We start from the raw sequence: 25065 nt of genomic DNA on the forward strand, positions 1-25065 counted from the left end.
TACAGATCATTCAAGAGGAAACAACTGATATAACTCAATCTCGCTCAAATGAAGCTTTAATTGGATAATTGTATGGCTGGGATTGAAAGAGCTGTAGAAGATCGGGAAGAGAGAGAGATTGTCATTATTCAGAGAAAAGAGCCAACATGGTGGAACATTTTTCTTTTTCAAACAATTTTCCACCCTTCTTGTAATGCTTTCATGTTTTCTTTTTAGCCGAATCCCACTACAGTGACATATGATAACCTGTCGTTCTGAATGATTTAGAAGCATCAAAGTAAAGGAGCAGTAGAATTTAGGAGAGGGTCTACAGACAGAGTTTGAGGCATCATGCTGAAGCCCCACTCACACTGCTAAATAAGATGTCATTCTGTTTTTGACAAGGAATTCATTTTCTTGCTACCTAAACATTTATATTTGGGAAGGGGAAGTGAAAATAAAAAAATAATTTCAATAAATAAATGAATACAATTTCATTAATTCACTGGATTATACCTCAAAAATATGGTGCAAAAACATATACATGTATATCACTATGTGTGTGTATGTGTGAGCAGGTACTTGTCTTCTGTATTTCACTAGAACACAGATTAGAGAGTTACAGAGTTGCTTTTTATTCAGCATCTGATTTAAAGTAGTTAATAATCTGTATTTAGTTAGACAAGGATGTTCTTGTGATATATTTGTCTGTAGTTGGTTGAGGGCTGGAGAGATAATTTTTTTCTGCTATTATTATGCCATGGATGACCAGGATTAGATTTTCCCCATGTGGGTCACACACACACACACACACACACAGAACAGGTGGCGTCCGGTAGATTGATTTTTGTATCGTAATCCTGATGTTGTATTGAAGTTGATTCGACCTGTTAAAGATGCTACAGTAAATCGTTCTCCCTCACGCCAGCCATGCTATGATTCTGTTGTATGAACACACAGTGTATCTTGTGTGTGTGTGTGTGTGTGTGTGTATCGACAGCTGCTCACGACTGTATTGACACTAGATGGATTTGACAAGATATGTGACATGGTTGATGTTAAGGAAAATCTTTATTTGTTCTCTGAATGTCAGCCATAAATCTCAGCTTTATATCACATATATATCACATTGAAAATATAATTTTTCCATACTAAATACCCATGCATTAATATTTTTGTTGGTATAATCCAGTGAATTCAATACTTTATAAATGGAATGTACTTCATCCTATTTGATTGCTTTTTCATTTTTTATTGGGAAAGGATGGATAAGCAAATGATCAGTTTATTCATAGCAAATTAACGAAAAGTCTGAGTTGACATGATATAACATTTGACTTACAGTAATGCAGATTTGTTCAACCATTTTTGAAAAAATAAAGCGATTATTAATGCATTTTGCATCTATGGGGCACTGGCACCCGTCTTTCTCATTAAAAATGGTCTATCTGTCCATTCATCTGTCCATCCATCCATCCATCCATTCATCAAGGGTTTTGATTGGATCAAAAGCTTTATTTGCCTCAACAATCTTAATGAATTAATTTTAACTATTTATTTTGGCTAAATCAAGTATGTCAATCAGTCATATGTCTTTGTGCATCTGGTGTCACAAACTGCATACTGCTTTGATGTGATGTAACGTACCAAGATTCAGTCATATTTCCTTTTATTGGTAAGACTGCTCAAAAACAACCCCATTTAAATGAATCCTCATTATCTGTTGACAGTTTTTGTCCATTCAATTCAAACTGCCTTCCCTCAGTTAATTAGAGTTTCCCTGACTGGCACTTTTGTAAGTTTATTTTACAGTGTGTTTTCTCTGAAGTGCTTTTGTAATCTCTGTAGGCTCTCTTTGTTCACGTCTAGAGGGTTCGAACGCAAATGGTTTGTTTGTAGCTCAGATTACGGGGGTGAGTTTCTGGCGCCGGATATATGTTAATTACTGCAGTGTGGGTTAATGTGCACTGCTTAACATGTGCTAGTGCTTTAGGGGTCATTGTTTCCCTGTTAGGATGAGTCTAATAAAGGGTTGGTTAAGCGTTGGTTAGCTGTGTTAATGTATCTCTGTCTCAGCGTCTTTGAGCCATTAGCTGGCAGTAATTGGCTGGGCTTAATTGCACAAGCCTGGTCCCCACAGCAATAGAGATGGAGGATGTCCAATCTTTCTATACTTGTTGCTCTGGTGATTTTCTCTCCTACACACACACACACACACACACACTGTATGCTTCACTGGTCACTGAGACATATTTCCTTCCTACAGTCCATTTGTGTTTGAAGGAAAAACAGGGAGAGGTGCTGTTGAAAATAACATAAAACTCTTAATATTTCTGCAGTATATATTATGTAGACTGTCTATATTATGTGGATTAATGTATGCACATAAAACACCAGGAGTGACCTACTGTATATTTGACTTGATGTGTTTTAAACAACTGAGCATGCTGCATCCCATAATGCAATGCACTCGACATGCATTATAATGAATGAACCTGAAGAAATATGGGGATTCTTACACTGCACAAAACCTGTTCTTGACAAGTATTTTGTCTAGTTAAAATATATAAACATGCTTTAAACAAGATTAATTTACTTGTGAAGCAACACCGCGTAGGATATTAAGGCTTGTTTGTAGACAATATATCTTTGTCAGTATAATATTTGTGTTTTGTCTTAATGCACTGGAAGAGTTCTTCTCCTTATTTAAGTATAAATATGTTAAAGTAAAAAAGAAAGAAAGAAAGAAAGAAAGAAAGAAAGACAAAATACAATTATTTTCAATAGATGGTGTTGGAAAGATGAATGAATATATTATGCAGTGTTGCATCTGAAGTAAAATATATTTTATTGAAAAACAAGTCAAATAAAATTCATAAAAAAGGCAGTTTAACACTTTTATTGATTGGATCAGTTAGACAAAAATATTAAGAAATGTTGCTTATTACTGCTAACTAAATCCTATGTGACTCATATTTAATCAGACTGGAATTGTTTTTAATACATTTTTGCACAAAAATAACTTTTTATTGCTGCATTTCATGTATTATTTTCTTTTTTTTTAAATGTAGGAGGCATTATAAAATGTATACTTTTCTGTTTTTTAGTATGTAGTTAGTATCCATTATGGACATTAATATCATACTGATATCAGTGATCTTGCCAGAATTGTGGTTTGAGTCTAGTAAAATGTTCTCATCTCATTTCCTTTCTCTGCTCAGTCACTTTCTCTTCCCTTTAAAATAATGCTTTTTATCTAGGGATAACCAATGGGTCTGTCTGATCTGGTGAGAAACAATGACCACTGTCCTTTATACGACATGGATCTCTTCCATATGCATATGCAAGAGCACAACTGTGACTTTTCAATAGCAAAGCAGATTTGAAAGCATGCCGTATGCATAACAGAGAGCGGTTGAGAGGAAATATGTCTGATATTGATCAGTCTGTGTCTCGCTACACACACCTGCCGTCCCTTACCATCAATGCACGGCACTAATACACCATCAGGTGTAATGAGGATGAATGGGCTGCGTGTGTGTGATGTACAAACTCATTTCCCCTAGGGAGAGGACATTGGCCGGTTAAAGGGACAGTTCACCCAAAGTTACATTTCTGTCATCATGTGATTACCATCATGCCATTCCAGTCTTTGCATAATTATTATTTTTTCCCTCCTTAGAATTTTAGTACAGTGACCACGGCCCCAATGCTCAATAAAAGACAAAAACACAGCATAAATAAACCATAATAGTTGTCCACATGACATATTTGTAAGTTTTCTGAAGCCAAAAGAAAGTATGTAGAAACTGGTTCTAACTACTGAAAAAGTTCCCTTCTCTTAAGGCTCTTATTAATATAGCATATTTAAACTAGTGAGCCATTTTGATATTTTATTTTATTTTATTTTATTTTATGAGACAGTTATCTTGACAGTTTTAGTTATTTTAAACTGCCCTTTAGTTAAAAAGAGTAAAACATAATTTCAAAAACGCACACACACACACACACACACACACACACACACACACACACACATATATATATATATATATATATATATATATATATATATATATATATATATATATATATATAAATATAAATATATACTTCTGTAGTAGATAAATAAATACAAAGGAGAATTCTACTCATCAACAAATCCACATATAGGCTGATACATTTTTACACAAACAAAATCATAACATGTTCTGACTTTGATAAAAGGGCAAACAACACACACACACACAAACACAATCATACACAGATTTATCAGACAAAAAAAAAAAAAAATATCAGTAGGTTTATTGCCATGCAGTTACGATTTATTTAACAGCTCTAATTGAGACAGGCATCATTAAATCAGACAGGATAAATTGCTTTAATTATGTTATTGTCGTGTCTAACATTGCTGAGTACTAATTACTTTTTATCTGTTGTCACGGCAGCACGGCTCTGATAGCCTTGTTAATCTGCCATGCTTTTGCATTACTTCTTTTATTTTTTATTTTTTTTTGGTGGTGAAGCCATCAGTGATTGACGCATGTGATTGGCGCATGTGGCACTGAAGTGAATGAACAATCCTCAAAGTGACATCCCTCACACAAGACAGAGAATGCCTTCCAAGAAGAGAAGGTTTTGCCCTGTTTTTTACACCGAAATCCTTTAATAGAATCTTTCTAGGATAAACTCAGTGATTGATATACGAAAGCTACAGGCGCTGAAAGGTTCATGTTGCCTGCTTTGTTTTCTGAGTTATGTCTTTGAAATAATCAGTACTTATTACTTTTGGATGGAGAATCCAATAAAGAGCACATCATTATTTTGTGTTTACTGAACTGATACAGGAAGCTGAAGGAAAGTTTGACAGGTTAGCAGCATCAAAGCAAAAGATACTCTGAATTTTTATTGAAACACTAATTAGAAGGTAACAAGATATTCCTGAGTACAGCAATATATTCTGCCTTGTTCTACAGTGTCTGTGCAATAATCTGCACTTATTTCTTATGGACAGATATAGATATGAATCAAATAGTTGTACACATTTTTGGCTTGCTTTCTGTGCTTTCAGCCATTCACTGAGAGTGAATAATGTGCCATTATTTCAGTTCGTTTTTTACATGCCGCTCTAGTATTTTAGTCTAAGGCTGGAAACACTCTGCTTCTTTTTTAAAACCAATAATCAAAAGCAGCTGGAGGATGATGTGTGAAATTTAATTATTTATCTGATTCCAATATAATTAATCAGACTCCGTTAAATTGTTAAGAAGTAGAATCATGTTCTTTGAAGGGAAAACTTTCTCAGAAGCTAACAGGAAAACAGAATATGAGTTTAGATAGCACTGTGACTTACCAGACATGTCTCCACTATTTTTATTCTGTTTTTGAGATGCAATTCTAATGAATGAGGAATTGTGAGCTCTGGAGTCAAAAAGGTCATGTTTGATCCAGATGTGTGGTGGGATTGCTTGCATAGCTTGCACTGTTTTAGATAGAATCACCATTACATGGCACATAAAATTGAAACGTACTGTGGTTTGGTTGTTTCAATAATGTAAACAACCTTAGAATCAGCAGTATTTCTTTACGAAGATGTTTTAACACCATTTGCCAGCATCTAACCATCTTAGAATAGATTCCTACAATGATAGTCTCCAGTAGAATCTACCGGTTTCTTTCGGAGGAGAGAATCAGTTTCTCATTCTTCTTTCTAAAAGTGGTTTGATGATATTAAAGTCAGGTGATTTTTTTCTGGCTAGGGCAGGTATTGAAGCTGATCTTGGTGCTCTAGCTGTCCAGGCTTTATAATCATGACTCCATTTCTTTCACATTTTAGCACTGGCGTCTGTGATGAAAGTTTTAGCAGTCGAGGTTCTTTCATGGATGTTGGCTTTGTGAAGCTCTCTGTGGTCGGTTTTTGTGGAAACAGGCGCTTCAAGGCGAATATTGAAGTTTGCTGTCAATTTGCAGCAGTAGTTCTGTGTTGTTTCAACACAGTCCCTCTCAGTGTTTTAGTTTTCACCCACTTTTCTTCTTCACTGATGAACTCTTGCCATGCTTTGTTTACACTGACATTAGACTGTCATTCTTAAAACACTAAACGGTTGGAAAGTTGGTAGCTAAACAGCTGATGATACACAATGAAATTCACAGCATTTTTTTCTCCTTCCATATAATCAAAGTCAGTGGCAACCGTCAGATTTGTGGCTATCCAAATTCTTCTAAATATCTTTTTGCTATATTTCACAATAGAAAGAATTTGTTTAGAAAATAGTTAAACATGAGTAAATGGAGGCAGAATTTACATTTTTGGGTGAACTTATTTCTTTATGGTAACATGAAATCTGTACGGACCACTGTTGAACACATCTTATACCACACTGAAAGACAAACTCGAGAATATAGACAATGAAAATATAATCACAACGTTTGTTTTTGCACTAAAACCTTGTGTTAACTCCTGTTGTAATGGGTGTTGACATTATTTTGTCCAAGCCCTGTATGTTAACAATGCTTTTCAGTATTGAAGCCAATAAACGTATGTTTCTAATTAACACATCAGCTCTGTGTCTTCCGTCTTGGTTGCAGTTTTCCCACTGATCTTGTGCATTCGCTCCAAAACCTTTATGCAAGGGCTCTTTGGAAACAAAACAAGATCTCAGAAGGCAACATATTTCACTTTTATCTTATCCTAAGATAATGCCTGACCCTTCATTTCTTTTAACTGAAATCTATTACTCTTGTGGAGCACAGAAGTGCAGTGGTTTGTTAAAGCGGTGTAAACTCCGTAAAACACATCAGTCCCATTATCGAGAGACAACAGTGGACTGCTGCTGTGCCGTCCCCCTCATACCGTTCCGGGAAATTGAAGTGATAAATTCTTCCCTCCTCAGACGCTCTTTTTCCCTCTTTCCCCATCTCTGTTTCAGTCCCTGTGATCGCTCTGTTATTTGTAGAACAAATACGATTGTTGTATATACTGTAGCTGAGAGCTTGTAGCCCAGATCCCCTCCAGTCTGGTGCTGGAGTCCATCAGGATCAACTGAGATTTCAGCAGATGTAAGTCACAAGAGCTTAGTGAAGAGATCAGACTAGTTTGGGGTCAGTTTGTGCTTTCTGTCTTTTTTGTTATTATTTATTTAAATTCTAATACCAATAGAAATAATATATTTTTTATGCTTATGTCTTTTTAAATCCAATTTAGATTTTGGAGTGAAATATGGCCCTGAAATGTTCTCGACAGGTTACGTGAGATTCACCCTGTGAGAACTATCTCCTATTTTTGGGATTACGCTGGATTGTACTAGCCTGACTACGTCAGACTTCCTACTTCCGCTCAATTTCATTTCGCTTCTGTACTCAGTCTGATACAGCGTCAGAGCTTTCTGTTTGCCACCGGTCTGAAAACAGCCGGGCCAATCAACGAACAGAGGGCGGGCTGAGAGCCGTGACGTAGATGCGTAGATTAACTTTGCATAATCTGCAAAAGTCGTTTACAGCCATGTTCACTCCGGTATTTCGCTCGCATCATCATGTGTTTACAACAGGTTTACAGTGGAAGTTCAATCATAGATTTGAGTTCGATGCATGATGTCTGTGCTTCGATGCGGCTGTACAGGCGCATAACATACGTCATAACTAAACGCATCTGATTGGCTTACGGGTAACCAATGATTTTAAACTTCAGACAAGCGCCCCCTAGCGAGAGAGAAAACACTTCTCTATTATGCCATTCCAGACTCTGTCTACGAAGCAAAGTGAAGTAGCAGAGTCTGGTATTACCAGGCTAGGATTGTACTGCTTGTGGGACATAAAATTTAAACCACTTTTGGATGATTGAATGTAGGTCTGAGTCATATTATATTCACATCTCTTCCTCTCTAAAGGGTTAGTATATTTTAATCTCTGGTTGCATAAAAGAATAATTAGGTGTAATTAGATATAAGTCAAAATACTATTTGATGACCCAGACAGCACTGTTTTTCTTGTTCTGTATTTTTCTTAAAAATCGAAATATCCATCAAATGTTCCATTTACTTGAGACGAAAAAACAGTGATATTCATTTTGTTGGATTGCATTTTTTTTTTTTTTTTAAAGACATTCAAAACTGTTTTCTATAAAAACAAAACAAAACTTTTTTTTTTTTTTTTACCCAGTTTGGCTTCTAAATCTCGTTTTAAGGATGTTTCGATATTTTTTAATGCCCCGCATTTTTTTACTGGACAACAAGCCAAAAATATTGATTAATATGACTTTAGTTATGATTCTAGTCATTTCATGATAATTGAAGATATTTTTAATCACTTCTGATGCTCTTTTATAAACTTTTTGGATCAGTTTTAATTGGTCTAATAGACAATGAATTTTTTGGCATTTTATGTTGGGTGTTTTACAAGTCTATTCAGAGCTCAAATATTGCCAATGACAATTAATTTGTAGGTAGATGAAAAGCACATTGGCAGGTTTTCTGCTTCCTAATTTCAGTCATTTATTTTTAACTAATGAGTTTATGGTGCTTAGCAGCAGTCTGGTCTTGTTCAGGTACAGTATGACAGTTCTAGACTGCAGAGATAATGAACACAGATGGAACTGATGCCATTCAGACACACTGCGGTGTGCTTCGTGACATGGGGCTGATGTAGGCTATGCAGGTTCGAATCTGGCCTGCGTCATGTCCTCATGTAGTTTCCTTGTTTCTCCTTTACTTAATGATATAAAACAGATTGAGATACTGTATTCTAATCCCATGAGTTTTTGTGCTAGTGTTCGACACTTTGCAGCTGTCTTTGTAAAACAAGATATTTATTCATTGACAGTCACCCTGATGAGTAGATTGCACAAAGTCTAATGCATTTACTTATTTTCTTTAAAAGTATATAAACATACACAAAAAAGCTATTGAGTTATTATATTTTTTGATTGTTTTATTAGATGAACATTATGTGCACTGTAATAATAGGCATAAGGATAAAGTGCTTTTTTTAATGTGTGATTCTGACTGTGAAATTCATTTCTAGCTTAATGATCATGTGTTCAGTCATGTAGAGAGGAAAATGCAGCATCTACGGTCATGTTCTTGAAATATCTCTCTTTTGTGAAAGAAAAGAAACTTAAGACGTGACTGTTTATAGGGCAAAGCATACCCAATTATTAAGAGCAGCAGCAGCCTGCTTGGTTTCTTTTCAAAACAATATACTTCCTATTGTTACTTTTAGTTTCGTACATTATTTTATTACACAAATTAACTTAAGTTAACAAAGAAAGATTACAATGTTTATTCAAAGCTAACCTGTTTAGGTGCCAGGTCTATGTGTTCTTAAATATTTTAGCTTAAATATTAAAGGTTTTCAGATAGGAGAGTAGTACTCTGTTACTCTGGACTGTTTTTAAATTCATTTTACAGCATTCTGCACAATTTTCCCACAAGCCGAATAAAATGTATATTACATATATACATTTATATATATATGTAATATACATTTTATTCTGCTTGTGGGAAAACACACACACATATATATATATATACACACACACACACACACAGTGGTGGTTTCTCCATTAGGGCGATTGGGCAACACACCACCAAAGGCAAGGGAGGGATTTTTATTTTATTTTACATTCAACCACAGTGTTACGCTAGCTTTCACTATTTTAGACTGTTTGTGCTGCCTCTAAATAGTCCAATCAGCATTGAGTCGTTTTGTGTAATACTACCCCTTTTGGGGCAATTTCTGTCAAACTGAGAATCGCCCCGATTGCTCTCATAGACTTCCATTCAAAGATAATTTTCTTTCAAACTGCAGGCACTGCAATGCAATCTCAATGAGTTCCGGGAGGGCTAGCCCTAACGTGCTTTCGTCATCGTGTGTAACCTTAACTTGTGCAACGACTGGTGGGAACAGTGACATCCAATAACATTTAAAAACTATTTTGAATTTTAACATCTTTAAAAATATATCTAATATTTAATATCTTTATCAAATGTGAAAGAAATCGCATGGAAAACTACAGGTGTCACCGAAAATCATCTCTCGGAGAAAGGTGAAAAAACACGGAATATGGAAAGTAGGGAACAGTGTAATATAAGTGAGTAATTTAAGTAAGCCGTGTAATGTAAGTGAGGAATTTGATATAAATGAGCAGTGTAATATAAGTGACTTCAATTATTTCTTATTAAACTGAAATCGAAGTAAAACATTTTTTGGGAAAACCACATCTTGGTGTCTTAATTTGCTGCTGAAATGTTTTAACACATATTAAAACACAAAGAGAACCAGAGATTGACTCCTATTGTCAGTTTAAGTTTAATTAATACTATAGTAGTTCAGTTCCCTTTACATCTTCAACTAGCTGTTAATTTATCAATTGAATGGGTGACCTATCCTCATTAATCGAGCAAACAACCCCCCGAGAGATTTGGTTGGAGCCGCCACTGTGTGTGTGTGTGTGTGTGTGTGTATATATATATATATATATATATATATATATATATATATATATACATTAGGGCTGTCAAAAATAGCGCGTTAACGACGTTAATTAGTTGTTTGTCGTTAATTACGTCAAATTTTTTAACGCATTTCACGCATGCGCAGTGTGACAAATTATTCAGGTCAGGAAAGTGTCGTCGATCTCTGAATTCTCAAAAACAGCGGCGAGCACCGCGACGAAAACACAGAAGAAGCTTAAGGTTTTACCTCAGTTACTCTCAAATACATTCATGCCAAGTTTGATAAACAGAGACGACTTTGGTAGTTGATACGCTGGAGCGTCTTCCTGTTATAGCGTCCTGTGTTTCACACTGCGCATGCGCAGAACGCCTACATGCAATGCAGCGAAAATTACAGCTGTTTGGGAAAGCATATGCATTTTTACTTGGTTTTACTGGCACTTGAAGCCTTCAGAACGTGAAAATATCGATCCTAAAGTATTGTGGCAGAGCAAATGAACATATCCCAAAAACAAGAGTGCCCAGAGTGCTGCTTATGTGATGGTGGAGCATGTTTGTGTTTCTGAGTTCATGCTTTCGAGTTTCTATGCATAATTTCATAGATATGTGGCTATATTTAACCACTGGTTCACCTAAAATTCTTACACTATCAGTAGTTAAATGGCATGGTTTGATATAGTGCTCAGGTAAATTTGATCTAAGTAAAAGTTAAACTTTTGAAATTCAGAAAAAAAGAACCACATATTGATGAATCAATACATAAAAATTATGTATCTGTGTCCTGTTATTTATCTTGTGGTATGCATTTCAGAAAACAAAAAATGGTTAGGATTCAAGTGTAATTGCAAATAGTGATTAATCCTGATTAATCCACTGAAAATTCTGATTAATTTGATTAAAAATTTTAATCATTTGACAGCCCTAATATATATATATATATATTATTGTAGTGTAAATCTGCCAGAAAAATGTCTATGTCCAAAGGAAATATCCAAGGTTTGAGGCTAAATGATCAGCAATTGCTGAGGCCAGATCAACTGACAGGACACTTTGGCTTTAAAAAAGGGAATCGTTGAAGGAGATACTGTAAATTGTCTGCCAAGAGACTTGAGTTATGTGTCATGCTAAGAATAGCTGTTAGTTTACCCAGAAGCAGTGAAGAGGTGATTTCTCATGAAATGTTTTTATTGATCAATGGTAGTATTGACCCTGTCATCAAAAAGCTTTTAGCTTCATGTGGTCACATGTTGTAGCAAAACTACCTGCACTTCCCTTGTTCTGCTCTATCCTGTAAATGCAAGACTCACTCATCTAGACATAAACTGGAGACCCACTAGCTTTTAATGATGCATACTTTTATTTACTCTCCCAGCACCCCCTGCTCTAAAGCTGTCTGTGAATGAGACGTACGTGGTGGACCCAGGCCAAGACGTCACGCTGTCGTGTGAGGTAACGGCGGGCTTCCCCACACCTACGGTCAGCTGGTCACGGTACCCTGGATCCCTCCCTCAGCGGTCCATGATCCGAGGTGGGTCCCTCACTCTTCGGTCCGTCACTCCCGCTGATGCCGGCATCTACAACTGCACAGCCGTCAATAATGTGGGAAACCCTGCGAGAAGAACCGTCAACCTCATTGTGAGAAGTATGTGCACACGCTTTTACACATGAACTGCCATTTCAATATGATTGTAAGGAAGTAGATCCAAATGCACTGGAAATTCAATCCAGAATAGCAAAGTTTGTCAGGACATGCTGTGAAGGATGGATAGATGGATGGACAGATGAACATATTGGAAAGATAAATGGATAAACATAAAGGTGGGTGGATGAACGGACACAGACAGACAGACAGACAGATAGATAGATAGATAGATAGATAGATAGATAGATAGATAGATAGATAGATAGATAGATAGATAGATAGATAGATAGACATAAAGATGGAGTTAAAGATTTGCCATCTCAGTTCTGAATTTTGCGCCACCCTGGTTTGAAATCAGTCTTTATTTCTGCAGTTCTGTTGGGTGGCACAGAAATCACGTCACCGTTAATGGCTAAATTATATTAGTTACATCTCAAGCCATCAGATTCAATTTAAGTTTACATATCCCCCTGACCACTTGATTGACATGCATTTGAATGAGTTATGACTTTCTGTCTGTCCCGCGCTTAGCTCAAAAATTGCAGTGCCAGACTTCTTCATATGTATGTGTGGGAGCGTGTGTTTACGTGGCGTGAGCGTGAGTTAGCGGTTGAACTGTAATTAGCTCTCTTGGCAGTGTGTGATCGTGTTAAACTCCTCAAGCAGAGAGGGTGATTCAGGAACGGCTGCCATAACGCCTGCCGTTCATCAGGGCTTGGAGCTATTCTTAGCCTCTTTAATCATTTTTATTTACTCCAATTAATTTGAGAGGAATGGAAGTAATTAGCAGTAGAAACGTCTTATTTCGGAATGCAAGCTGGATCCGTCTCTATTGACGGTAATGAGCTCGCTTTGTGTCAAATGCACACGCAGGTGCCACGGACGCCTGAGCGCAGCCAATCATCCAGGTAAGGCAGCCGTCTGTTGAAATGCAGGGCGCTGAACATATGGTGCTAAACTTTCTGTTTCCACCTGCAGGGTCGTTTTTCATACTGTCAGAGCATAAACACGCGGCTAAGCTGTTATAGTTATGAATTGTGCTTCAGTACTAACAAATTACAGCAGTAGGGCTGTAACGGGGTTATGGATGCTCTAAGCATCTTCAGCTGTGTTCGTGATACTGCCTTTAAGCTTATTATTTTCATCCTAAAAAGCCGACATTACATTTATTGTGTAAATTGTACTTTTTTTCCTCATGATTAAAGCCAGTGTTTGCAGTAAAGTGTGAGATGTTTTCATGTACAGTACAGTGACGAAGCAGTGCACCGGGAATCAGGACTCTATTAATGTTCCTCAAAAATTGTCTTTATTCTAAACCTTAATTTTAAACATCATTAATTAAATTAGTTCAGTCTGCTTCCAACAAGACTACATTCAATCTTTATGTTGTTAATCTTTTCAGTCTTAGATGTGATGTGTTTTTTTGTAAATACTTTTTCTGAAACTTAACATTAAATATAATATATAATTTAAGAATATTCATTTGTTTCATTGTTCAAAATTTAACTGACAACGATAATGCCTTTGCAATATTACACTGGATAAAAACTATGTATTGATTTCTGTACGCATGACGTCATTTAATTTCCACTGAAATAAAGCTTTAAACCTAAACTCATCTAACCTTTAACTAACTTAAAACATAAAATAAAATTATTTGATATAATTATACACATGCTATTATTTTAATATAAACTATATTTAATTAATATTTAATATGTAATGTTAAATTGTTTTATTATTATTATATATTGTTTATCTTTTTCTGCCTTTTTAAAATTATTATTATTATTATTATACTACACCTGTGGCTTGCACTGCACCCACAGGTTTTTGCATATTTTTTTCACAAATTTCATAAGCTACTAAAATGGGCTTAGTATCCTGTTGGCAAAACCAATAAAAAAAATGTAATTAATTCTGCAGACTTTCATACATATTTTCCCCTAGAAAATGTGAAAAGTCATTTAAATACTATACACTATATATATATATTTTAAATTAGGTTTTATTTTTCATACTTTTATTTATTTTAGTTTTAGTAATTTTTCTAATGTGCTTTTGTCATTTGTTGTATGTTTTTTTATGCACACACACACACACACACACACACAGATATTTATCATATAGCTTTCGTGCATTTTAATTTCCATTTTATTTTGAGTAATTCTAGTACAGTACATTAGCTTATTTAAGTTTGGTAGAAAAAGCTTTAAAACATTTGAAACATTCAATTAAGTAAAAAAAAAAGAGTCTAATATTTACATTTTATTAGATTTGAGTCATATTTAAATTTTATATAGTTTTAGTTATCAACCTAAATAAAGGTGAATAAAGAATTGATAGTTCTAGGATTGGGTTTAGTTATAACCTAAATGCTCCTTCCACCATGATCACCATGTCATCCTTTCTCTCTCTCCATTAGCCATGAAGAACTTAACGTTCCAGATCACGCCAGACTCCAACAAAGACAGCGAGAGCATACAGATGGGTCGAGACCTCAAACTTTCCTGCCACGTTGACGCCCAGCCTCAGGATAAGGTGAACTACACCTGGTACAAGAACGGAGCTCTAATCTTCCCGACCGACAGCCTCATCGTGCTACGAAGCGACCCAGACATGCCACCCGGTACCAGCAGCCTGGAGATCGTGGACATGAAGTTCAGAGATCAGGCCACCTACAGCTGTGTAGCCAACTTCCCTGGGAGCAGCGTTCCTGAACTGCGAGTGGACGTGAACATCACGCAGAGCAGCGGTGAGACTCTGATTGTAATACTAAAGACTCGCAGGGTTTGATGTCCTTACTTGTGCTTGTACTGTGAAGCGGCCCTTTGATCCGACTCCTTCTGCTAGTTGCCGATGATGTTGTTTGCTTGTTAAAATGGGATTTTCTTTGCTCACAAACATGAAAGACCCCATGAAATGGTTTGATGAGTGTTGTTTTCTTTCCAGTGTTTACAATTGTTCAAACTGACTTTGGCATGAGACATATTGTACTTGTCCTGTTCAATCAGTCAATCAGTCAATCAATCTATCTATCTATCTATCTATCTATCTATCTATCTATCTATCTATCTATCTATCTATCTATCTATCTATCTATCTATCTATCTATCTATCTAGCTAGCTAGCTAGCTAGCTATCTTTGAGTTATGTCATGACGACATAGGGGATTTACTTGAGAGCCCCAGTGCACTTCCGACTTTCAGAGAAAACGGCCAGTCAATTTTAGCTATTGGATTTTGCATATCTGAGCCACTCCCTGTGCATATGGGTATAAGTAGGTGACAAGTGCATCCATCAGATTTTTGCTTTGGAGCCGAGTGGGTGAATGAATTCTTCTCCATAAAGCCTTTTTGTTTTTTTTCTGGAAGAAGCTGTTTATGGTTCTTGTGATGGCACAAACAGCAGTATCCCTGTTGAAACAGCGATTCCCCTGGGTGCTTCAACTAAAAGAGTAGTTTCTCATCATGGAAGGTTTGCATTTTTTTAAAGATACCGTTGCATCTGTGTTCTTTTGGTTGTGGTCATTACATGTCATCTAGGGGTGCAATATTTGGTAAATTCCATCAGGTGCGTGATTTCACATAGAGCAGCTGTTACTACACAGAGCCATTGTTAACTGACTAGCTGCGCAAATCCACGTTCATTATCAGCGTTTATTTGTGCAGCTAGTCGGTTAACAATGGCTCTGTGTAGTAACAGCTGCTCTATGTGAAATCACACACCTGATGGAATTTACCACTGATTAGAGAACCGGCTTTACTGATGAGATGCGCATTAATGATCGGCCGATCTTGATCGGTGCACCCCTAATGTAATCTGTCGACAGCCACATGCATTGTCTTAAGTATCTGGGCATCCAACATGCTGAAGCTGTGTTCGTGGATGACTCATGTGTTCATTGCAAGCGTATGAGCATGGCTTCGCTGCGATATCGCCTCTCTGGTTTCCTTGTCCCGAGCTGGCCACCACCTCTTTTGGGATGTCCCCGCGGACCTCTCACTCCTCCCACAGTGAATGTACTGTGGGGATCCCGAGTAATTTTGCTGGCCCGGCTCCTGTTGGTCACATAGTTTCATTCAGCGCACCACTGGAGGATCAGATGTTGTTTGCAGCATTGAGGAATAAGCTATCGCCTTCCGAGGATGAATATTCGGATGTTGCTGCCACCACCGCCGCAGATTCTGATCCGGAAGTGACGGCTGTGTTTCCCAGGCAGCCTCGAGTATTGGGCTGGAGGTGTGAATCCATACAATGATATACAACATGATGTTTATTGAGTAGTTTTCACCCATCTGAGATGTTAAACTTATGCCTCATGGGTAAACAGTGATAATGTGGGAATGGCCATTCTGCGGGGTTGATGGTAGTAAACTGTTGAATTCTGGGAAATACAGACGCCCTCATGAATTTGAGTCCCCTCTGATCTGCTCTCTCTCATCTCAGCAGGATGCTATTTTTTCCTGAGTTTCTCCTCTTTTTTTTTTGTTCTTGAAGTTCCAACCTTCACTGGGGTTACTCTCTGTTTCTGACTGCAGTACCTAACATGATCAGTCGTATCATCTGACAGGCGCTTTATCTCTCGCTTTATGATCTTTCTGTCCTACTGTTTGAAATCTGTCTATCATATATGGCCATTATTTTGACAGTTTTTTTTTGTTTTAGTGTTGGACCATTAGATTTAACATAGTAGTGTCTTAAAAAAGCTGTTGATTATATTTTCTTATATATTATTTTATATTGCATCAGAATTTTATACATTGTTAACCTGCCAACTGGCCTTGATTAAGTGATTTAAAAAATAACTGCGGCATTACATTGCAACACTGATTGAGTAGTAGATTTTTATTATTTTTGATTTTCGATTGTTTTGCACAATTGTTTATAAGAAAAATAATTTTGAGTTAGTTTATTAATTAATTGAATAAAATTACATTCTTTAATTATTATTATATATTAAGTTTGGATGAAAAACTTCTATGAATATGAGTAAGCAGTATCTCATAAAACTACAAATCTTTGGATTTTATTTCTTATATTCTTATATTATATCTTGATTTAAATTTTTTTTTTTTTTTTTTTTTTTTACTTATTAGCTATAATTTAATATTATTTAGATTTTTTTAAGGTTCAAACATACAAAAAAAAAAAAAAAAAAAAAAAAAAAAAAATATATATATATATATATATATATATATATAATATAGTGTATATATATGTGTATATGTGTATATATATATATATATATATATATATATATACACATCTCCTCTTATGACTGTTTTTCCTCTTTTCCAGTCGTTCCTCCTGTTCTGAGTGTGCCAGTTGGAGGAGGTGTGGTCAATGTCAGTGAGGGCGGGACCGCAGAGCTTGTGTGTTTAGTCGATGGTAAGCCCCGCCCACCCGTTCTGTGGTCCCGTGCAAACAAGGACCTGCCCATGCCGTCGGGGGATTGGGTGGTGGAAACACGCGATGGACGTTTGCGGCTGACCAATGTGACGCGGGACATGATGGGAGCTTACCGCTGCCAAACCGCTCCTTACAACGGCCTAAACATCAAACGCCGACAGGCTCAGGTGCAGCTCAACGTAGAATGTAAGTGTTTCAGTCATCAGACAAAGTTTTTAAATGGGGAACTAATTTGAAATGAAAGTTCACCAAGCTGCTAAAGCTAGAAGTAGCTAGCTACATTAAAGTGATTTACAAGTAAGCAGTGAGTAAATAGCATTTCCCCCATGATCTGCATAAATGATTACATTCTTTGTCAGCAGCTTCTTATTTATGGTTGACCTGTGAACACTCAAAATGATTGGCAGGCAGCTCTTAAAATGGCAAATATTTAAATATGTAACCTAAATATCTTATATCTATATTATGTTTAGATAATAACTTGCACAATAATTCCAGATGTCTTAACTTTTTATAAAAAACTTGTTTTGACTTTTTCGTTTATTTTATTTACACTACCATTAAAATTTTGGGCTCTGTAAGATTTTTAAAAAATATTTTTAAGAGTCTCTTTCATTTATTTTATTTATTGGTCTATTTCATTTAGGATATTTATGTATTATCTTTTATTTATTACAGGCTGCATTTATTTGCTTAAAAATACAGTAAAAATAGTAATATTGTGAAATAGTAAATTTTAATATGTAATTTCAATATGTAATCTGATTAAATTAATGTTATGGCAAAGCTGAATTTACAGCATTATTACTTAGTTCAGAATTCATTCTGATATGATGATTTGCTGCTCAAAAATCATTTATTATTATTTTAGTAAATTTATTTATTAAAAATCTTTTAGTTAGTAAAATCATTGTGGAAAATTATATATTTTTTGCAGGATCTTTTGATGAATCAAAAGTTTAAAAGAAAAGCAAATATCCTGTAACATACTCAAAATCGTGTCTGCTTGCAGAAGTAAAATGCCTTGTGAACAACAATGCAAGTATACTAAGTTGGCTAATTGTTTGGGTCACTACCTGTATTGAACAGGACATAGTCAAACTATATTGTGGTTTTAACCGTAAACGTTTAAAGGGATAGTTAACCTTTATTTGGTCCCCATTGACTCGCATAGTATTTTTTTTGTCACCATCAAAGTAAGTGGGGACCGGCAACTGAAGGTGAACTATCCTTTTGAAGGATTTAAAGTTCAAAACTTATCCAAAGTGTTTTATAGGAAGTCCCGCATTAGCCTTTCTATAAATCACAGAAGGATTTTATTTGTCAGTCGACCAGGCCAATCGAACACATTACACATTATTTGTAAATTGACACGGTTTGGACACATCCCAGAGCGTCTCATACATAAGCACTTCTATGCCTGCCTGAGAAAGGACAGCGGTAATGAAGTCTATCGTGAAATTGTCTCGATCGATGGCATGATTAGATTTGATTTGGTGCCGCACATTCTAATGTGATTTTAATCTTGATTGTAATGCGATCCACTGACTGAGGATAGATTGAGTCTCCGAACGCACGACCAAACGAGCCAAAGTGACACGCGTTTTCCATTAAGACCCAATGGGCCATTATCAATGATTTTGATCCTGCTATTTTTAGATGCAGCATTTGAGGGCCGGCGGGAGTGTTAATGCGTTTAGAGTTTTCATAATGCATTATGATGCCCGCGTGGAGCACGTTTTGTAAGTGCCGAACTAAAAAGCCTTGAATTCATTAGTGCTCTAGCTGCGCACAACCGCACAAAAGATAGACTGGTTAAACCCCGAACCACTCAATGCGCATCAGCCCTTTTCACACGAGCCATTAGCAGAGCAAAGCACTCTACGCTCTCATAATGGATCCTGTGTTTATTGTGTTGCTTCAAAATGCACCATGTGATTACAGTACGAAGCTGAATTTAAGTGTGCGTCGGACCATTCACTGCACAGGATGAGCATCTGACCGTGAGCATCACAGAATGCAGAGAGCTTTTTCGAGCTGTGACATTGTGGTCAGGAAAACTGGGTGGTTGGTGGTTCAAGCCCCACAAGGTTCGGGCCGTGAACCATTACCATTGTGCCCGGTTTATTCTAGGAGAACTGAGGGTGATTGTCCTGCACTGAAAAGTTTTTAATAAAAACTGGTGTAAGATTTACTTTCGCTTACAAATACTACATTTTACAGATAATTACAAAGAACAGACATTAAACGCATTCAATAAACCATCATGTTGTGATCCGGTCATTTTGACCTAGGCTAGAGAGGTCAAGATTTTGATGATAAAATAGCATATGTTTTTCAGTACAGCACAGGAAATTTTGGTATAGACAAACTGTAAGTGTATAGTGAAATGTACTCAATTGTTGTTTTATTTACAACTTTTAAGAGGCTTGAATGTAATGTTTCTGCTATACCGGTAAACAAATTTCAGTATCTCTTTAGATTATTTTTATTGATCAAATGCTGTTTTGTTATCATATTCTGTGTGACAGGGGTTGTTTCAGTATATGTCTCTTCCCGTCTGGCAGACAGCGTTTAGGTAAACGAGTTTGTCTCAGGTGAGCGGAGCATGTCATTGCTCGGCTTGTGATCAATTATGATAAACGAAGACAACAGCTACATGATTTATACTGTTATTTAACAGCACAGTCAATGAATGTGCACAGCCCATACATTCAGAAACGAAGTATAAATGCTGTGCATCTGACTTAAACACAATATATCCTGAAACATGTAACGCAGGGCATGCTGTGAACAAATTGAAGTTCTTGGGAAGGATTTATGGCCAGAGAAATCCCAGAATGCTGTGTTGCAGCTAAATGAGTGATAGCTTCATTAAGAGCTTGTATGAATCACCCTCTCCCCCACACATCTAAGTCTACACTCACATCCTCAGTCCCTTTGTTTCTATCTGCCGTCAATATCGCTGGTGTAACGGGCCCAGCTAATGTGGAGGATTGCAGGATGGAGCCCACCGCTGTGCTTCATCCTACAGCAGGTCTGATTTATGAGCCAGGTGGCTCTGTCTGTCTCTCTGGAGCTAGAGACAGGGGGATGCTGTCTAACACCCCGTCCTGTCTTTCTGTGTCAGGAGAGACAGACAGCGTCTGCCTGAAAATGAACCATGTTTCACTGAGAGGCATCCAGAGGCTAGCAGGGTAAATCTCACTAAACCTGTCAAGAACAATCTTGTTCTAAAAAAAACTGTGATATATTATTTAAATCATGAAGCACTTGTAGTATCTGTTGCTTGTATATTGATTTAAATAAAATATGAATACATTCATATTTTAAATACTATAAATGTATATTTTTATTTAAAAATTTATGTTTTTAATTATGGAAAATGTTATTTTTTTAAAATACATTTGCAATTATACATATTTAATTAAAAAAAGTAATATTTGAAAACAGACACACACACACACACAACCTTGCACATTATATAAATAATAATTATATAAAAAATAAAAGTATGACATTATGATAATATACTCTTGATTAATACTATTAAATTGAAAATTAAAATTTCCTGAAAATTCAAGAAACACCTTCAGGGCAAACAAGATTTAAAGGTGCTGTAGGGAACTTTTGTAAAAAAAATATTTTTTACATATTTGTTAAACCTGTCATTATGTCCTGACAGTAGAATATTAGACAGATAATCTGTGAAAAAATCAAGCTCCTCTGGCTCCTCCCAGTGTCCTATTGCCATTTGCAGAAACTCCATCGCTCCCGGTAAAAAGCAACCAATCAGAGCTGCGGTCCGTAACTTTGTTAGTGTTCAAAATGTAGAAAAATTTATATAATAAGCGAGTACACCATGAATCAATTTTCCAAACCGTGTTTTTAGCTTGTCCTGAATCACTAGGGTACACCTATAATAAGTGTTTATATTCGGACTATTTTAGATTGCTTCGGGGATACCGCGGCGGAGTAACCCAGGACCTTTGTGATTCTTCATAGACATAAACAGAGAGAAGTAGTTCCGGCTACAATGTTCTTCCGCAAGACGCAAGCAGTTCTGTTTATTAACCGCTAGAGCTTCAAAAGTTCCCTACCGCAGCTTTAAATGAGTTTGTTTCTTAATCAGAACAGATTTGGAGAACTTTTCCATTACATCCCTTGCTTACTGATGGATCCTCTGCAGTGAATGGGTGCCGTCAAAATGAAGTCTTGCAAGTCCAAACAGCTGCAAGTAAAAACATCACAATATAATACACAAATAATATTAGTAATCCATAAACTGCGTGTTTATGAACAAATCCACTATCAAATGTTTTTCACTTCAAATTGTTGCTTCCTGCTAAAACACAACTCATCTCATCTGAATCAGGAGAGAAATATGCATGGATCAAGAATAGTTTACAAGCAAAAACAGTCCAAAATAGTTTAAACAAATATGTTGGTGAATTTTGATTTGAGGGGAAAAAAGAGGATGGACTTTTCACTGCAGGAAGCATTCAGTATTAATGATGGGTTTGTTTCTTACAAATAAAGTGCTTTTCGCTTCAAAAGATGTTAACTTATTGACTGGAGTTGTGTGGATTACTTGTGGATTATTGTGATGTTTTCATCAGCATTTTGAACAGATATCCATTCATTGCAGAGGATCTATTGGTGAACAAGTTATGTACATTTTTCAAATTTCAAACTCATCTCCATCTTAGATAGAGTACATTTTATGAAACTATTGTATTATTTGACTTAATAATTGTGTTCACAAAAGATCAATACCGATGTATGCTCAATTTTCTCCTCTTTTTTTACTTTTAATGAAAAATGACAGGAATATTTTTATAGTTTTATAGTTTAATAGGCATACAGTATATGTTTTCTCTTGTGTCTTTATTTTGAGTTTGTTTTATCTTCACTCTCATATTTATGAGTGTTATTGGGTGGCTGAATTTCATGATGTTTTGGTTACAGACACGTGTCCTCTCACATGAGACAGATGATTATAGTTTGTTTATGGGAACTGTTGTGTTGTGAAATTAAAATAATCTGGTGTAAACTTCATTATGGGAATAGATAAGAGAAAATCACCTCTTCCTGTTGAGCTTAGATAAATGTTTCTCACAAACAGAGTTGGAATGCAACACTGATGATCGGGCCGTCACATCAAGGGAATTTATAATACTCTGTACTATACAGTATCGATCACGGCACCTTTTGTTATGCGTTTCCCAACTTGACTTTTATTTCTGTCACGTCTGGGTCTGTTTTTCTTGCTTTCTTTGCTCACCGTGTTTATATATTTTAAATACATAGCATTTTTTTCTTTATCTACAAATAATCAGGAAAAGAAGATACATTTCGGAAAAGTCCAACAAAATATCATATGAGCTGTTTTATTCAGTTCATCATGCATAATGAATATGCATAATTTATAAGTTCATGCATTCCATGGGATTTGAACCCATGACCCTGGCGTTACTAGCACCAGTGCCTTTCTGTTCTTTTTCTTTTAAGTTTGCCTAAACTCTTAGCAACATTTGGGACGTTTAAATACATTTAATTTTCAATTAATTCAAAATAAATATACAAAATGTATCAAATTCGTTTTAAAATATAAAATTATCGTTTTAAAATATAAGAGAGCCAAATACTCTTTTTGTTGTTGTTAATGAAAATTATTTAATAATTAAAAAGTTTTTTTTTTTTTTTTTTTTTTTTTTTTGCTCCAAAGAATTGTGCCACTTACGGAGTGGTTTGGCTGGAGCTCTAGTTCTCTCCCACGCTGTTTGTTTTCTTTGTCTCAATTCCAAAGCACAAACCAGAGAACCTTGTGGGGATTTTAAATGGGTTTCATTGTGATCATTTTGGCATGGTTGAATTAATGTGAATACAAGTCAGTGAAATCAATTTTGACCCTGTGTGCTTCTTTAATGCACTAAACAATGAGAAATGTTTTTGTTTATATATATATATATATATATATATATATATATATATATATATAAACAATCTATACTCTGACATATTTATATGTCATGTTTATATTTATATAAGTGAAACGGTAAAGAACATTTTATTTTATCGATCAGGAATTGGTTGGATCTTGTAAAATGGGTATGATAATCATTCTGAATGTTATGTTGGATGTCTATTTCAAAGGATCGTCTGTTAAAGTTTACATTATGTACAACCAACGAGTTTGTAAATCAGTCTGAAGCTAATAAGGTTTTTTAATTATATTGTCATTGAAAGCATTGATTCAAGTTCATAAGTTAATTACACCCTGATGCTTTGTCACAGTTTCTGCACATTATTAGTTACAGTAATGTACTGTTGATGTATGCCTGAGGTGCTTTGATGCTAATTTGCAGTCACATCCCTTCATACATGCAGAGTGTCTAACCAGACCCTGGTAGACTGTAATAAGTCACTAGCTCTAGCACACTATATAGATTGATTCCGTGCAATTAGCTGAGGCGATGTGGACCCCATATTATTGATTCAGGTAGTAGCTTGCAATATGTCATCTGAACGTCATCGGCATGTGCGATGGGTTCAAGTGTTGTAGAAGAAACAATCAGATGAATACCAGTAAGTTATAATAGTCTTTTTTCTCCACCAGATCCTCCTGTTGTGGATCCAGTCCTGCTGGATGTACGTTCTCAAACGTTTTCGACAGTCAATCTCCGATGCTTGATTCTCAAATCCAATCCTAACCGAATTGCCAGCGCCCGCTGGTATCGTAATGGGTTGCTCATTCGAACCCCAACGGTGGACCCTCAAAGTGTCCCTCAGCTTCGCTTTAAACTAGACACGACTAATAACGGCACTTACGAGTGCAGAGTGAGCAATGGAGTCGGGACCTCAACCTGCACCTTCATTGTGTCTGGTGAGTTGTAAAAAAAAAAAAAAACTACATGTACTTTGGGTGCTGTATTTTACAGAAAAAACTTTCCTGTTGCCTTGGGTCTATTAGTCTTGCTATAGGACGGTTATCAAACTTTGTCAAGAGTCAGAAGTCATATTTAGTTTGTCTTGTTATTCCTGTTGTTTGAGCACAAGCAGTCTGGTTTATTAAATTTGACCTGTTCTGTAGAAATCCGGGTCATACCAGTAAAGGTGGACAGTTAGTAGTCTTACAAGTTAGTCATCTAACTATGGTCTTTAACAAGAATTATCTAATTTGAATCTGAAAAGTAAGACTGATGACCACTGCTCATTGGTAAGGCCTTCCAATACATAACTACATGGTTTATTATTTGTTAATAAGGGAATTAATTTAATATAAACCTTTATGAAATAAGAAATGGGTTTTGTGAACTTGTTCAACTGATTCATTGACCCGACTCAGAAGAACAATTCTTTCAGACATCTTTACAATTACCTAAACCAGTGTGGATAACTTAAAGCCCACAGCTGACTAGCTTGGACCAATTAAACCATATGAAACCACTATTATCAAGCTGATTTAAACTGGATCTTCCATATGGAAAGTGAACAGCATTAAAATGAGAATTAGCATATTTTGTCCGTCACTTACTCCTTACAGTTGAGTTGCCATCTTTGTTTGCTTCTACTACGCTA

General features: G+C 36.0%; 1 protein-coding gene across 1 annotated transcript in view; it reads left to right on the forward strand.

The window, feature by feature from the left end:
* Positions 1–25065, forward strand: part of LOC127970304 (MAM domain-containing glycosylphosphatidylinositol anchor protein 1-like) — a 183599-nt gene that overhangs the window by 105251 nt on the left and 53283 nt on the right. Inside the window, exons 7-10 of the mRNA XM_052572802.1 lie at positions 11803–12072; positions 14498–14827; positions 17374–17670; positions 24104–24370. Of these exons, the coding sequence (XP_052428762.1) occupies positions 11803–12072; positions 14498–14827; positions 17374–17670; positions 24104–24370 (1164 nt within the window). The remainder of the gene's footprint in view (positions 1–11802; positions 12073–14497; positions 14828–17373; positions 17671–24103; positions 24371–25065) is intronic.

This window comes from Carassius gibelio, chromosome B13, assembly GCF_023724105.1.
Source record: "Carassius gibelio isolate Cgi1373 ecotype wild population from Czech Republic chromosome B13, carGib1.2-hapl.c, whole genome shotgun sequence".
NCBI lineage: Eukaryota > Metazoa > Chordata > Actinopteri > Cypriniformes > Cyprinidae > Carassius > Carassius gibelio.